This window comes from Clinocottus analis, unplaced genomic scaffold, assembly GCF_023055335.1.
Source record: "Clinocottus analis isolate CAN_PGR_092001 unplaced genomic scaffold, fCliAna1.0.p SCAF_30, whole genome shotgun sequence".
NCBI lineage: Eukaryota > Metazoa > Chordata > Actinopteri > Perciformes > Cottidae > Clinocottus > Clinocottus analis.
Window position 1 is genome coordinate 2,503,843 of NW_027176043.1, and position 15,464 is coordinate 2,519,306.

The 15,464-nt window shown below is 49.2% G+C and overlaps 1 protein-coding gene across 2 annotated transcripts; it reads right to left on the minus strand.

Moving 5' to 3' along the window:
- Nucleotides 1-2,481: 2,481 nt before the first annotated feature.
- On the minus strand, nucleotides 2,482-15,181 carry LOC137798620 (myb-like protein X). 2 transcript variants are annotated; one of them, XM_068595503.1, is made up of 5 exons: nucleotides 14,885-15,181; nucleotides 9,214-13,206; nucleotides 8,036-8,159; nucleotides 5,142-6,038; nucleotides 2,482-3,586 (listed from the first exon to the last, which is right to left on the minus strand). In XM_068595503.1, the coding sequence occupies exons 2-5, from the start codon at nucleotides 12,596-12,598 to the stop codon at nucleotides 3,031-3,033; spliced, it is 4,962 nt and encodes a 1,653-aa protein (XP_068451604.1). In that variant the 5' UTR covers nucleotides 12,599-13,206; nucleotides 14,885-15,181; the 3' UTR covers nucleotides 2,482-3,030. The 2 variants fall into 2 exon arrangements, with proteins under 2 accessions (XP_068451604.1, XP_068451605.1); XM_068595504.1 differs by having other exon boundaries at nucleotides 14,996-15,014.
- Nucleotides 15,182-15,464: the final 283 nt, after the last annotated feature.

Sequence of the window (15,464 nt, forward strand, 5' to 3'; positions counted from 1 at the left end):
CTCAACATGGTGAAGGTTCAGCCCGCGGCTAGCAGCTAGCAGCTGGCAGTACTGCGCGTCTCTCAACATGGTGAAGGCTGAGCCCGCGGCTAGCAGCTAGCAGTACTGCGCGTCTCTCAACATGGTGAAGGCTGAGCCCGCGGCTAGCAGCTAGCAGTACTGCGCGTCTCTCAACATGGTGAAGGCTGAGCCCGCGGCTAACAGCTAGCAGTACTGCACATCTCTCAACATGGTGAAGGTTCAGCCCGCGGCTAGCAGCTTGCAGCTAGCAGTACTGCGCGTCTCTCAACATGGTGAAGGCTGAGCCCACGGCTAGCAGCTAGCAGTAGTGCCCATCTCTCAACATGGTGAAGGCTGAGACCGCGGCTAGCCCGCGGCTAGCAGCTTGCAGCTAGCAGTACTGCGCGTCTCTCAACATGGTGAAGGCTGAGCCCACGGCTAGCAGCTAGCAGTAGTGCCCATCTCTCAACATGGTGAAGGCTGAGACCGCGGCTAGCAGCTAGCAGTACTGCGCGTCTCTCAACACGGTGAAGGCTGAGCCCGCGGCTAACAGCTAGCAGTACTGTACATCTCTCAACATGGTGAAGGCTGAGCCCGCGGCTAGCAGCTAGCAGTACTGTACATCTCTCAACATGGTGAAGGCTGAGCCCGCGGCTAGCAGCTAGCAGTACTGTACATCTCTCAACATGGTGAAGGCTGAGACCGCGGCTAGCAGCTAGCAGTACTGCAGTCATTAGTTCAGTCCTTCCAAAGACACACTGACAATCCTAAAGCTTTGAAAATACAGATGCATGCTAATCAAGCACATAATTCCTCTATGGTGGGCGTGCTTGTAAATGTGCTCCAAAGCACCAGACAAAAATCACTGACTCATAACTCATAAATCCATCAGTACCAGAGGAGAGTCCTGCTGGTTCTGCATGTGTACGCATGAGGACCACAAAGCCTTGTAATGAGTAGAATGGCAGTTAAAGCAGCACAAGGCAACAGTTCTCATTTCTTGAAAAAACTAAACAACACCCCCCCCCCCCCCCCCCTCCAGGTACTTTACCTGGTACTTTAATGGATTGATGGGGTAAAATTTACCTTTACATCAATCACAATCCCACATGGCTGCAGCCTCCCAGTCACCTTCTCTCAACAATAAACACATGCAATCTGAAAAGTGCATATTTAAAATAGCACGAGGACACCTGCTTCAGGAGCAATTTGCTCGCCAGGCTTTAACTTCCCACACACAGCCTTTCATAACCACATCATATCGTAACAATAATTATTATTGTGTAACTGGCAATGATGTGTCAACCTGCCACATTCCCTTTGTCGCTTCAGCAAAAGGAAAACAGGCGTGACAGCACCGCGCTCTCTTTTAACGGAGTCCACGGTTCATTTTAACATCAGTAACCGATGACCACATTCACGCTGAGTCACCGGCCTGGTTACTCAACAACTGAACCTCTGGTGGGATGATTGGCGGCCGGCAGCCTCCACTCTGCAGCTTATATTTGGTGAACGTGACATGGATTCAGAAAATGGAGGTTCTCTCCTTTCCAAACAGAAGTAAAACTGTCGCTTCTTCTCACCGTGACGGTGGATGGAGGGAGAGCAAAGTGGTAAGAAACCGTCTCCAGCATGTGTCTCCTCTCCAGTAAAGCCCAAGAGGAGAAGAGACAAAGCAGAGGGGATTATGGGAGATGAAGTCACTTAGTAAAAATACCACGCATGAGACGAAGGCTGTCAATCATCTCCGTGAGGTCTGGCTGCTTCAGCAACCTGATGATGACGGTGTTCAAAATGCAACAGTAGACCCTCTAAAAGAGCGTTAGACTGCTTCACGATGAGCTGCATAAACACAATAAAATCATTATTATTATTATACACCACTCAGGCAACACTTTCCACTTATGAAACGTAGAATATAGCATGTTTGTGCAAGCATATTGCTGAATTATTACATTCACATTTTAAAATCTAAATGATGAATAAAGTAATGTATTTAAATGAAATGTTTTTACTAAATCCTTTCATATATATTTATATATATAATAATTATCACTATAATTATCTCAATGTTTCAAAATATATGTAAGACACACTGTTAAATACTCTTTAGTGTTGGATGTGATTATAAAATACATTGTATGCTTTAAAGTTTCAGCAGTTTTTAAAAGTTTGTGTATTATATGTAGCAGTAAGAGCAGGTATTTATTAAAGGGAGGCGTTACATGGGGAGGAAGTGTAATTTGATATAAGGCCTGAGACACTCCGTCTTTATAAATGTATGATAAATGCATAACGCAGTGGCAGACGAGTCTTCTCTCCAACTCTCGTTCTTCTCATGCGTTCATGGTAACTGATTTTTAAATACAGGTGAACTGTCAAATCATTGAGAACGTGTCACTGGTGACCTTCGCTTCCTTTGTAGTGGTTATCCTGTACAGTACATTCAATAGAATAAAAAACACAGAACTATTCATGTGGCCTTTTGTTAGAACCCATGATGAATGACGCTGTGCATCTTTTACCCAGAAGTCACAGAGTCACAGAGTCAGTTCATCCACACAGTCTCACCCTGAAGGTTTACGTTTCGAGTCCCACACCCACAACCTCCAGGCTCTCTGCTTCCATCTCTCCGGGGGATAGACGCATGAGCACATGAACCAGGTTCATGTGCTGCAGACGCTCCATCCATCGGCACCGCCGTGCTGACTCATCCGTCAACAGACAGTGACTGAGCAGATATTTATTCAAATAAAAACGTTGAGATAATTACTTTAAACTGATCATATATGACAATAAGTAGGCTAGTCTAAGAAAATGCAACCTGGTCCTTTGTGCAGCCTTCAGTCGGGCACAAGACGGCAGCGGCAGCAACGAGCTGCAACTCTCTGACTGTACAGGCGAAACCTCTGCAGTGGTTCCAGATGTTTCTTCTCTTCTTCTTCATCTCCAGGCAACACACTCAGCTTCAGGCGAGGGAAGCTCCTCCCGAGCGGTTTGCACGAGAAAAAAAATCATTTACTTCACAAATCAACCCGAGGACGAAGACGAGGACGAGGAAGACGAGGACGAGGGTCTGTGGGTCTCGCCCCCCCTCAGTTCAGAGAACTCTAGCGAAGACGAAGGCGTCGCTTCCTTCTCTTTCTCCTTCCTGCTTCCTGTGCAGACGGACCTCTGGGCCGGTCTGAACTGCCACGTCACCTTCTTCGCCGCCGCCTGCTCTGCCGATGTCGCCCGTTCCACCGGCGCAGTGACATGCTGCGTCGCCACGGGACCGGCTGCTGCATGCGCCGGGCCGGCGGCGACCCCGCCGACCCCGCTGCTGTTTTTGTCCTGTTCCGTGAAGAGCTCGCTCAGCACTTCGGCTTCGGTGGTTTCTCCGAACAAGTCCCAGCCCGGCTCGGCGGGCGGCCGCTTGGACCGCCCGCCGCCGCCGCATCTGTTCCCAGCAGCAGAGAGCCTGGAGGAGCGGCTGGGGGCGCAGTCGGACTGGTCCGAGTCCCAGTCGCTGTCGCCGGCCACCGAGCCGCAACCCAGCAACGACAGGTCAACGGGGTCGGATCCAGAACTCTCTGAGTCCGAGTCCCTGGAACAACACAGACAGAATCTGGGTGAAATAAGTGAATTGCAATATTGGACATCAGTGAAGTAATCACTGCACACTCGCCAATCTTTCATTCATCCATCCATCCATCCATTATCTTAACCGCTTATCCTCATTAGGGTCACTGGAGCCGATCCCAGCTGCCAAGGGGCGAAGGCAGAGTACACCCTGTCCATCACAGGGCAGAGATCGAGACAGACAACCATTCACGCTCACGCTCTTTCATTATAACAATTCTAAATAAATCTTCATTCTTATACAATCCAAACTCTGTCACAGGCAATCTTTATATTGTAGAAATGACATCATCATTAAATGTTTAAACACAGAGGGAGGGGCAATCAGACACACACATCCTTTTAAAGTACTTCATGCTGAGTTTGTAATTTGATTTAATTATGTCCTCCCAAAGTATTGCAAACCTAGCTCTTGATTCCTCTTCAGGAGCTCCTCAAGGTGCTCCTTCCCCCAGTCCTGCTCAGATGATCCAAACATCCAGCGTTAAGCCTGTCTGCTCTTCCTGAGATGTCTGAAAGTTTGCCAGAGCCTCTAATAGAGCCTCCCTGAACATCTACTGTAGCAGACCGTATCCATGGATGGACAACACGTCTTCCCACCGTACAAAAGAAGCTGCCTCAGCCGCTGTGCCGCGGTGCAGAGGTACAGAGGTACAGAGGTACAGAGGTCAGAGGTCAGAGGTCAGAGGTGCAGAGGTACAGAGGTGCAGAGGTACAGAGGTGCAGAGGTACAGAGGTCAGAGGTCAGAGGTCAGAGGTGCAGAGGTACAGAGGTGCAGAGGTCAGAGGTATAGAGGTACAGAGGTACAGAGGTACAGAGGTGCAGAGGTACAGAGGTACAGAGGTCAGAGGTCAGAGGTCAGAGGTGCAGAGGTACAGAGGTGCAGAGGTCAGAGGTACAGAGGTACAGAGGTGCAGAGGTCAGAGGTACAGAGGTACAGAGGTGCAGAGGTACAGAGGTACAGAGGTCAGAGGTCAGAGGTCAGAGGTGCAGAGGTACAGAGGTGCAGAGGTCAGAGGTACAGAGGTACAGAGGTGCAGAGGTCAGAGGTACAGAGGTACAGAGGTACAGAGGTCAGAGGTACAGAGGTGCAGAGGTCAGAGGTCAGAGGTACAGAGGTCAGAGGTACAGAGGTCAGAGGTACAGAGGTACAGAGGTATAGAGGTACAGAGGTCAGAGGTACAGAGGTACAGAGGTCAGAGGTACAGACTGATTAGCTAACAGTAGCCACTTAGCTTAACTCTGTACCATGCGGAAAAACAAAAAAAAATGTAATAAAATAAAAATAAATTAAAGCCCCGGAAACACAATACAATAGCTTACACTGACTACCTGAATGCCTCTGCGGCCAAGCAGAGGAAAACATGAACAGAGGAATCTAAAGATAAATTAACAAAATAGCTTTGAAATGCTGTTTGTGTTCCCCCTCTCTGAATAACAAACAATGGAACGCACAACAGCAACAGTGAACACACACACACACACACACACACACACACACACACACACACACACATACCTGCCGCTGTAGGGTGTGGTTCCTGCAGAGCCCAGTAGGAGGCAGGCTGGAGCGGCCAGGTACACAAAGCTGTCTGTGCACAGGAAGTCTCCTTCCTCCGGCTTGTGAGGGGCCAGGTGAGTCGGCTTGGCGGTCCATTCTGCACCGGACTTGTCGAGGTGTGTTTTCAAGCTTTCCGGGTGGTGCTGCGCGGCGTCGTGTTTTAAAGCGTAGCCGGGGGCTTCTGTCAGTGTGGCCACTTCCCCCTGGAAGGAGGCGGGTCTCGCGGACACGGCAAGGTAAACGAAGCTGTCCGATTGGACGAAGGGATCCAAGTCCCCGCAGTCCAGCCCTGAGCTTCTGATTGGCTTCTGGTAGGGATCTAGAAGGTGCTGGATTGGTTGTTTTGAGGGCGACAGAGGAAGAGGGAAGTCACTGCCCATGAGGGTGACGTTTTTTCTGGGTGGTGCCTCTTCACCTTGTGGAGCATTTAAAGCGGTGGAGCCCTCAATGTTTGTCTGGTCGAGTTGGGTCCTGATGATTGAAACGGTTCCTATCTTACCGACCCTCCTTCCACTCTCGCCTTTCCCTCTGTCCCCGTCTCTCCCCGTCGGTCCACTTCCCGCCTCCTGTCGTCCGCCATCGCCTCCTCCGTCCTGCGCGGCGGTGTCGAGAAGAGACGGGTAGCACCACTGCAGCTCCGCACTCTCCTCCCTCCCCCACTCCTTCAGCCCGCCGCCCTCGTCCCCGTCTTTCTCCAGCGAGGTGCTGCTGCTGCCCAGGTCCGAGCCGCTGATCGGCTGGTCGCTGTCGGAGCCGGCCTCCTCCTGGCTCTGGTTGGACAAGGAGAGGAAGACGCCGCTGGAGTCGGACTCCAGCGTGAGGTTGGAGTCTGGAGAGCTGTCCTCCTTAGTGGAACTAGAGAAAAGACAAGGCAGTCAAACGCCGGCTGCGTCCCCATGTGCCACCTGACGTCTACTGCTCTCTCTCCACCTCTGGTCATCACTGATGCCATTAGACTGGTCATCTTTCCAGACCAGCATATCCATTTGTCTGAGTCCCCACAGCCCTGCAGAGCACTTTGATAATGTCTCTGATTTGAATACTAACCCAGATTGAATGAAGGACACATTAATATGTGAAATGAGAGACTATTTGGTGCAGATAGTTTAGGACTTGCAGGTGTAATTGTTTATTAAAAAAACACAACTTTCCAGTCTCTAGCAGCTCCTCGACACTGTCCTGCTCTCATGTGACGAATGGGCCATGCCAGACTATGGAAACACTCTGCTCTACCAGCATGAGATGTTCATAGTGATGACAAATGAAAAGCAACACAAAGCATTTGGTAGTCCATGCTAACAAATGTATGAATGTTCTCCCGCTGAATCGGCCACATGCAGATCACTTAAAGGTGGCGTCAGCGATTCCAATCCAAGACACTTTTTGTCAAACTCAGCGAATATCCCGTCACGGCCGGCGAGCTGTCAGTTCTGTGTGAGCTGACAGAAGACTTGTGTTCCTGCAACGGCCCGGCAGGAAGTGGGAAACAAACTCAGAGACCAAGACACACAAGACGGTTCTAGCAGATCAAGAACAAGGTCAGGGAAACGTATGGAGGTAGGAGGAGCGATCTGGATCTGTTTGGATGTTAAGTTTAGATACAGTGACAACAGGTTGCTCATGATCACAGTTATTAACCACTATATTGATCAGAAAGCTTGAACAGAATCACTCCCATTATACAACAAAGTGGTTCTAATAGTCATCTGCTTACAGCTGGGGCGGGCCGTGGATTATCTACCTACGCCTTCACTGTCTGAGTCATAGTCTTATCAGCCGTTTAGCGCCAGCTCGTGAGCTAACAGTGAGCTAGCAGCGCAGACCTGCTCTCCATCACGCGTGGCCAAGCAGGTGAGATGTGAGTCGGGGAGGACAGCAGGTCCAAGTGCTACAGAGTCCACAGGGAAGGTCTGCGAGCTGCTGCTGCTTCTTCCTAAAGGAACGGTGACTCGCAACCAACTTGACGAGATGCATACGCCACCTGCTGTACGGGAGTGCTACTGCTGCTGAGGGTCCTCGTCTCTGTGAGGAATCAGGGTACAGAGCCCTGCTAGCAGACCTCAACATGTGTTTCAGGCCGCTGTCTATTCCACAGAGGAACAGATGTGATTGGAGGAGCGGCCCTAACGCTGAACCAGCAGCAGCAAGCTGAAGCAGAGCACCAGAGGAAGACAGGAGCAGTGCAATGAGAAAATAAGATGATAGGGGAAAATAATTTTGATACATGTATTGTATTTGTGAAATCAATTACATTATTTTCAAAAAAGGCTATAACTTTTAATATAAAAAGTTTTTAAAAAATCAGTTTTTATTTATTTTTCATTATACTATAGCTATAACTTTGTGATTGTGTTTAAGTTAGCAGAAAAGGCTGCGCTGTGCCACTGGCTTACAGCAACATTATTTAACCCAGAGAGACGTGACCGCTGACCTCACCGTTATTAAACACATTACAGCATTTACTTTGTTTAATGGGTCTGCTGGGCTAAACTTAAACAATAGCATTGCTTTTAGTAGATAACTAAATATGAAGGAAAATTGGTGAAATTACTTTAAAAACCTTATTTATGCTGTTTTATTTGTGACATTAATAAATGCATCTTAATCTCCAGGGCACAGAGATTGTTGACCATCTCTCTTGTCTATCTGTTCTACTATGCTGCTGAACAACAACACACTTTGGATGATTAACGTTCTATCTTACCTTTGAATTGAACTGTTGATCCAAAGTCATCGTGGCCCTGTGTACTTATAACCCCTTGATCCGTGTGATGAACCTTTAGTCATCCAGGATGTGCGTGAACATGGCGGAGAATAGTTCAGAATCAACGCTGACAACAATGTGGAATTACCTTGTGCCAACAGTGGAAGTCCCAGAAGATTTGGTCGACCAGTCAACAGCAGGTCTGTCTGTATCTGCTGCTGGTGAGGCAATGCCGCTGAGCTCCAAACTGACCTGGGATCTGCTCACCACTCCTGGAAAAATACAGCACAGATTCAACACAGGTAAAGGTGAGATTTAGGAGTTATAATCAAAACATCACCATGCATGCCCCTCCTGCTCAATCCTTTGGGTATTTGATCCAGTGTTGGCCATCGTCTCGGGGCTGTGGTAACATGTCTATATTTTTTTTAGTACTGCCATGTTAGAAATGTGAAGGTTTCTGAGAGTTCAACTTTGTCAATTACAATGTGGGAGTCAAAAAATTATGATTTTATGGTGGGAAATGTGTAGCGCTGAGGTGGAACAAGCAAATGGCACACTTCACGCCTCAGACCCACGATAATCAAGCAAACAAATCATACACAAGCTGTGATGTTCGATGAAAATGAGTTTACTTGTGAAACATTCTGGTGGTACACGCCGTCTCTCAGCTCCAGCTGCGGTATCGCGTCTCAAGTTGCCACCAGGACCGCAAACAATGATCAGGGCGCGGTCGAGGAAGTCCTGGATATCTACTGGCTTCACCGGAGCCGCAGAAATACAGATCTCTTTCCCTGGAGGTGTCTCTGTCATCAGACTGGCAGCAGATGGCTTCCAGATTGACATTAATAACTTGTTGATGAGGCTTATCCCAGTTATACATGATAAATACTAGTAACCCAGTTACTGATGACCACGTTCTAGTCAAGCGCTGTGATTTAAAATGAAGTCCTGCTCACATTGCCCTCCTTTGACTCAGTAGTGTGGGAAGGTACTGCTAGCAAACAACAGACACGTTCCTATTGACTGCTGTGTGCTGGGATGCACTGCCCACTGGGTAAAGAACCCAGAACTACGTTGTGTACAGTCTGCTGAACCAAAAAACATACTGAGCCATTAAGAAAACAAATGTGAGGCATTAGCAGGAAGAATGGAAACACTGGGGGACCCTGACGGCATGCTAGCAGTGAAGACAGCATCTTCTCAGTTTTAGGTTTGCTGTATTTGCTTTATAAGTTGAGCTAAAGCATTTTGACAGCATGCAACTCGTGATATATATGAATGTGAACGCCATGCAGTATTGTGATTGCAACAACAATCGTGTACCTGTGGAGAGAGCAGCTTTCTCCCTCTGCGGCCCCGGGTGTGTCTGGTACGTGTCGGCTCGTGGCTCCAGCAGCGATTGGTACACCTCCTGGCCGTCCCGGTGGGGCTGGGACAGGTCCAGGTGCTCCAGGTCAGAGTCCAGCTCCCTGGCTCGCCTTTCCAACTCGGTCAGGCTGAGCTCCGAGGCTGCCGAGGACGGGGGGTGGGAGCCCCCGAAGCCAACCGGGGGCCGAAGAAGAGGCCAGCGTTGCAAGGAGCCGGAGAAAGAATCTGTATCACCGACTCCAACCTCGACCTCTTTCTCCCAGCCATCCTCCCACAAAGTATTGACCATGTCAAGGACAGTGTCCCAACCCTCTATCCCATCTTCCTCTCCAAATGTGCCTCCTGCTTCCTCCACTTGGCTTTCTTCTTTCTTTGGTTTAGCCACCACCTTCTCTTGTTTTCCATCCTTAATCTTCATTACCCCAAACTCCACTTTCCCCCCGATAATTTCGACAGTCCTTGCCTTTTTCACTTCTTCCTTTATGTTTGCATACTCTTGCACCTTCACTTCAACCCTTCTCTCTGACTTTTCTCGTTTGGTTTCCTCGCTGACAGTAACCTTTACTTTCTCCTTGTCCCCTTTCTCTTCCTTTTTCACTTTGTCCTCTCTCCTGGCCTTGTCTCGCTTCTCTTCCTTTCCCGTCATCTCTTCCATCTCAGTCTTCTCCTTGCTCTGCTCCTCTTGTTTCTCCTTGCTCCTGGATCTCCTGGATTCTTCCTGCTCTCTGCAGATCCTCCATTGCTCCAAGTTCTGCTCCTTTAGGGAAGCCCTGCCCACCCCAGTGACCCCTACTCCTAATTCTGGATGGGAGGGCTCTTTGAGTGAGCATCGTCCTATCATACTTGAAGCATTCATAATGGTTGTTAGCGGGTTCTCTGAGAAGTGGCCCGGACGGGGGTGGAGGTGGGCGAGAGGACGCCTCTTCTCCATGGCTGAGAGGACAGAAGGGAGTGGAGGGAGAATAGGCAAGTTATGGAGTGCCCCGCCCTGCCGGACAGTCCTCTTTCTGACCATGATTCGGCGAGGCCAGGTAGACTCAATGCCCTCGGGGGCGCCTGTTGACTCGAGGTCTGCAAACCCTCGACTTAGTCGAGGGCTGACCACGCCTGGTCGAAGTCCTGTGGCGGTGCCAGGTCGAGTCCTCGAGCTGGACTTGGATGATTTGGATTTGTGGGACCTGGAACCTTTCTCTACATGGCTAAATTTAATTTTATCAATGTCCAAAGACTTTTTCTCAACCGGATCTGTGGGGACAGAATCAGCCACAGTGCTCATCTGGGCTTTATCGGATGTCTTGTTGCTGTTCTGAGTGTCACTGACAGCCCTCGTCTCAAGGTTACTTTTAGTCTCCGTTTCATTACTGACAACCGCCTCAAGTACTTCCTCAGGCTCAGCTGTAGGAGCAAGCTTAACTTCTGCTTCAACTCGAGCTTCCACTCTGAACTCTGCTTCTGAACCAACCTCATTGTTAACGGTAGCTTCACCTCCAGCGTCTGCTCCAGTCCTAATCTCCACCTGCTTTGAACTGGCTTTGGGGTCGAGCCCTGCCTCAATCTCTGGCTTCATTCCTGGACCAGGTTCATCCACAATCTCAACTTCATCTGCAGGCTCAATCCTGTTCTCATCGTCAGTCACAGTTGAAGGTATCGTCTCAGCAAAAGATTCTGGCTTAGCCACGCCCCTTACGTGTTTTTCGACACCCCTTGTCCCTCCCCTGTGCCCCTCCTTGTTCACAGCTGGAGACATATGTTCCATTCCCATCCCAGACTGCACTTTTCCTTCCAGATCCCGTCCCCCTGGTCGTGTTTTCACCTGGGAACCCATTCTTGTTTCAGACCCATTTTTCATGCTAGCCCTGGACCCGTTGTCATATTTGTTCCAACTTTCAACTCGATGTTGTTCTTGTATTCCAGCCCGGATTTCAGCCTCTGACATGTTTCCAATCCCAACTTCACTCACTAACCTCGGCCCACACCCAGACCTGCTGTCAACTAACACCAAACCCACACTCCCATTGTCAAACTTCGAAACCATACCTACGCTTTCAGGGCCCACCTTAGAGCCGGCTCTGTTCCTCCCCACAGCTCCCGTTCCCATTCTGGGGGCAGCATTGGGGGAGGGCGAGGGCTGGGGGAGCAGCAGGGGGGTCGTGTCTAGAACCTGTTCGGACTCTAAAAACACAGAATCCCTGTCTGGGCGCAGTGGGACTGGTCGACTGTATCCAAAGGTCCCAAAAGTGGATGTTTCCCTCCTCTCCCTTTCTCTTGCCCTCTCCCTCTCCAGCCTCCCCCTCTCCCTCTCTCTCTCCCACTCACGCTGGGCCCACCCTCGCTCCATCTCTCTTTCCCTCTCCCTCTCCCACTCTCTTTCCCGTTCGTTTCGGCCCCATCCTCCTCCTCGTTCCCTCATTTCCTGCTCGAGGTCATGGGCGGACAGCTGGACCAGGGGGGCGCGGTAGGGGGACCGCCGGAGCTCCTGGGGTGGTGACAGCCTGAGGCTCTGGGTTTGGGAATAGAGCCTCGGCTGGGTGATGTGGGGAGGTGAACATCGCAAACTCTGAGACTGACTGGGCCGCGGCTTGGCAGGGGAGAAAAACACTGGGGTGTGGTAGCCCGAGGAGAGAGGCGAGCCCGAGAAGGGGGAGATGAGAGGGGATGTAAGAGAGGACTGGCCCCCGGGGGGAGGGTACTGCCCGGGGTTCAGATACCCTCCTCCCCTGTCCATCATTTCATTCGTAGTCAGCTCCATACACTCTAAGTGTTTCGGAGGTGTCAAGACTTTCCAGGATTGGCGGCCATCTCTGCTCTTTGTACTGTCTCCATGGTGATGAGGGTGTTGGTGATGGTGGTGTTTCTTGGACGAGGAAGAGGACACGCCAGGTGCCGAGAACGATGACACCGAGGGAGAGACCGATCGGTTAAAGCATCCCGGTGAATGGCAGCCGCCGCCATCCACGTCCTGAGCCCCGAGCTTCAGTGAATCATAGATGGCTCTTTCATCCAGTCGTCGAACAAACGAGGGGTTCGGAGTCAGAGAGCGGGGCTGCGGATCAAACATGTCCGCCGGAGACCTGCTCACCCGAAGGGAGCCGCTGGCCGAGTAGCTAAAACTCCCCTCGCCTCCGAGGTCTCGCCGGATGGACCCTCCGGGGTGATGGTGGTGGCTGTCAATCTGTTGATTGATGCACATGGTATCGTAGATGGATCGTTGGGGTACGTAGCCGTCTCCGTATCCTCCTTCCAGGCCCCCGGCTCGCCCTCCCACTCCCCCATCCCCAGGTTTCTCCAGGCAGCAGGAGCTCTTCCTGAAGCAGCCGGGGCGGCTCAGAGGCTTGCCCATGATTGGTCGGAGGGGTTGGTGGGAGACGCGTCTGTAGTTTGAAGAGTGAATTGTGAATTTGGTAGTTTCACTAATACTTGAAAAATAGGCTCGCAGAATGTATTTCAGAATCTGCTCGATGCATGGCAACTGGTTTTGAGGGGGTCATCGCAAAGTAAAGAAAAAATAAAAGTCAAATAAATAAAAAAAAATCTTGTTCTTTGATGGTAAAATGCTGAGGCATAGTCAGAACAATCTTGTGATTGTGTTGCAAAAAAATCTACTTTTTAAACCCTCCATGACATAAAAAAAAAATGTCGAAATTGAAATATTCCAACCAGGAGTTGAAAAAGAAAACGTTAAAAAATAAGACAAAATACGTCCAGCTTTTATGTCCAGTGTTCTTAGTTCATCTCTCTTCCCACTCTCTTCCAAGCATGGCTGAATTTGTATTTATTCTGGTGGTTTATTGTTCTGGCTGTCCTTTTAGGGCCAATTAAGTCTTTATCCAGTGGAGCGTTAGTCAGTCAGACACAAAGCGACTGAAACACTGTATGCAGAGGATGCAGCATTGAATCCAGTCACAGCTTCTCTCATTCTGGCTGCGTTTGTTGATTCCCATTGTCTGTCTGCGGAAAACAAAGCAAACAACAGAAGATCTGTATGGGACACAGCTTGAAAGAGTCTCTTCATTAATATTAGCGTATTATTATATAGTATCATATTCAGTATTAGTTGACACTATCATTGTCCATTTAACAGGGCCAGCGCTCCACTAATTTAAAACACTAAACTCGGAATACAACTGACAAGAAGTATTAATCCACCTGAGAGAACTGTTGTATAATGTCCTCAAATCTGAGAAAGTAACGCTGATGATGTCATCAAAGTCATTTCAAAGTCCTGCTGCGGACTTGAAAAGAGGAGTTTGGTCAAACAAGGAGGGTCGACAGGTGTTGAGCTGCATTATGAGAATCATAGGATTCAGTTTAGTTTGGAGACGCATCTTACAAACCATTTCCTCACTCCGTTGATCAGTATCTCGTTATTAGTATAGTGTATATCTCAACATTAAGAGTCCTAAAGAAGACATCCACCACTGGGTCATTTCTCTCATGGACGAGCTAAACACTGAGCTAACTACTTTAGCCCGAGTTGGCTAATCCCCTGTATTTTGAAATAAGGTCTGTCTTTGATCATATACAGTTCTCACAATGTAAATGGTGAAAATCCCTTTAGAGTCAATACTTGATAAAAAAAAATCTTAATTTGCTTTATGAACTTCTTCATATGAAGTGAACTCAAGTGAAACACTGAAACCCGTATTTGCACAGCTCTTTGGTCTCGTAGGAGTTACAGAGCAGAGAGCATGCCAGCTGAAGTTCACCGGGTTAGAACAACTGATCTCAGTCAACACAACAAATCATTACAATAAAAACCTCAAACAAATCAACAAGCATTTTGAGTTTGGAGAGATGCAAATGCGACAGCCTGCACCGAGCCGCCTCGATGCAAATGTGCTGCCAAAAATAAAGTCAAGGTGACGTCAATATTCCCTCAAAGCGGTTCCCTCTATCAATACGAGAAATCTCAAGCTGAAGACTTCAACACGGTACGACATGGTGGCAGTCTGGTGTGATGCGTTGAATCCAGCAGAGTGGTTCATCTCCAGCAGCCTCCAGCCCTGAGGGACTGAACCACACAACTTAGAAACATCATGGGCTCCAAGCGTTAGCTGACAGGAAGTCCAACACCTCGGGAAAAGAGGATTTTGGCCACAGAAGCATGGCATCCCACACACACACACACACACACACACACACACACACACACACACACACACACACGCACACATGCACACACCCACCCATGTAACGACACTGACTAAATCCCCCAGTTCAGAGGGGAATAAAAGTTGAGAGAGGAATGATGAATCATTTACTGGTTCAAAACTCCATAAAGACTTATTTTTCTCTCATAAGGAGAAGAAAAGATTCACATTCGCAGCTCGTAGAAAAACATCTTTAGAAAGCTTCCCGCCGTAGTGCTGAGGGATCCGCACTGACATCCATCTGAAATGAAGTGCCAAAGAGTCTCAACTGTCTGATCTGCATGTATGAGTGATGCCGTCCTCACACATTAGTTCAGCTCCATCAATGGAGCGATTGATGGAGAATCATTCCTGCTCTCTCGCCTCTCCTTCTCTATCCTTTCAACGTCCCTCCGTTCTTCAGCATCCTCTCTCTCCTTCCCTCTCTCATCACTGCCCCCCCCCCCCTCCCTCCCGATCAATAGAAAAGCCAGAACCTTATCAACATGGTCCCAGTCATTAACCGGCTTCAGTCCAATCCGTCGATCTCGTCCTGTTAGCGTCTTGTCATTCTGTCTCAAATCGCCGTCCTCATTTGTTTTTCTTACCGGCATCTCTGCCCCTGTCGTGTCTCTCTCTCTCTCTCTCTCTCTCTCTCTCTCTCTCTCTCTCTCTCTCTCTCTCTCTCTGTCTCTCTCTCTCTCTCTGTCTCCCTCCCTCTCTCTCTTTATCTTTGCCGTTTTTCGCTTTCTCCCTGACGTTTGTCTCCCTCTCTCTCTCTCTCTCTCTCTCTCTCTCTCTCTCTCTCTCTCTCTCTCTCTCTCTCTCTCTCTCTCTCTCTCTCTCTCTCAGTGAATCATGCCTTCTGTCAGAGGAAGGTTTTTTTGACAAGCGCTCTCTCTCTGCCAACCAACACACCAACGCAAACCCTCCTCCTCTTCCTCCTCCTCTCCCTTTCACGCTCTCCCTTCTATAGCTTTACTTCTCCACAATTCAGCCTCCCTTCACCTCTCGCTCTTCTCCATCTATCCATCTCTCTCTCTTCATTTACACTGCACACAGCTTCAGGGCTTTAAG

Coding starts and splice junctions, on each gene's coding strand:
- LOC137798620 (XM_068595503.1), bottom strand. CDS start 12,598: ATGGGCAAGCCTCTGAGCCGCCCCGGCTGCTTCAGGAAGAGCTCCTGC. Junction 8,160..9,213: donor GAAAGCTGCTCTCTCCACAG/GTACACGATTGT, acceptor GTATTTTTCCAG/GAGTGGTGAGCAGATCCCAG. Junction 3,587..5,141: donor ACCACACCCTACAGCGGCAG/GTATGTGTGTGT, acceptor GTGTTGTTCCAG/GGACTCGGACTCAGAGAGTT.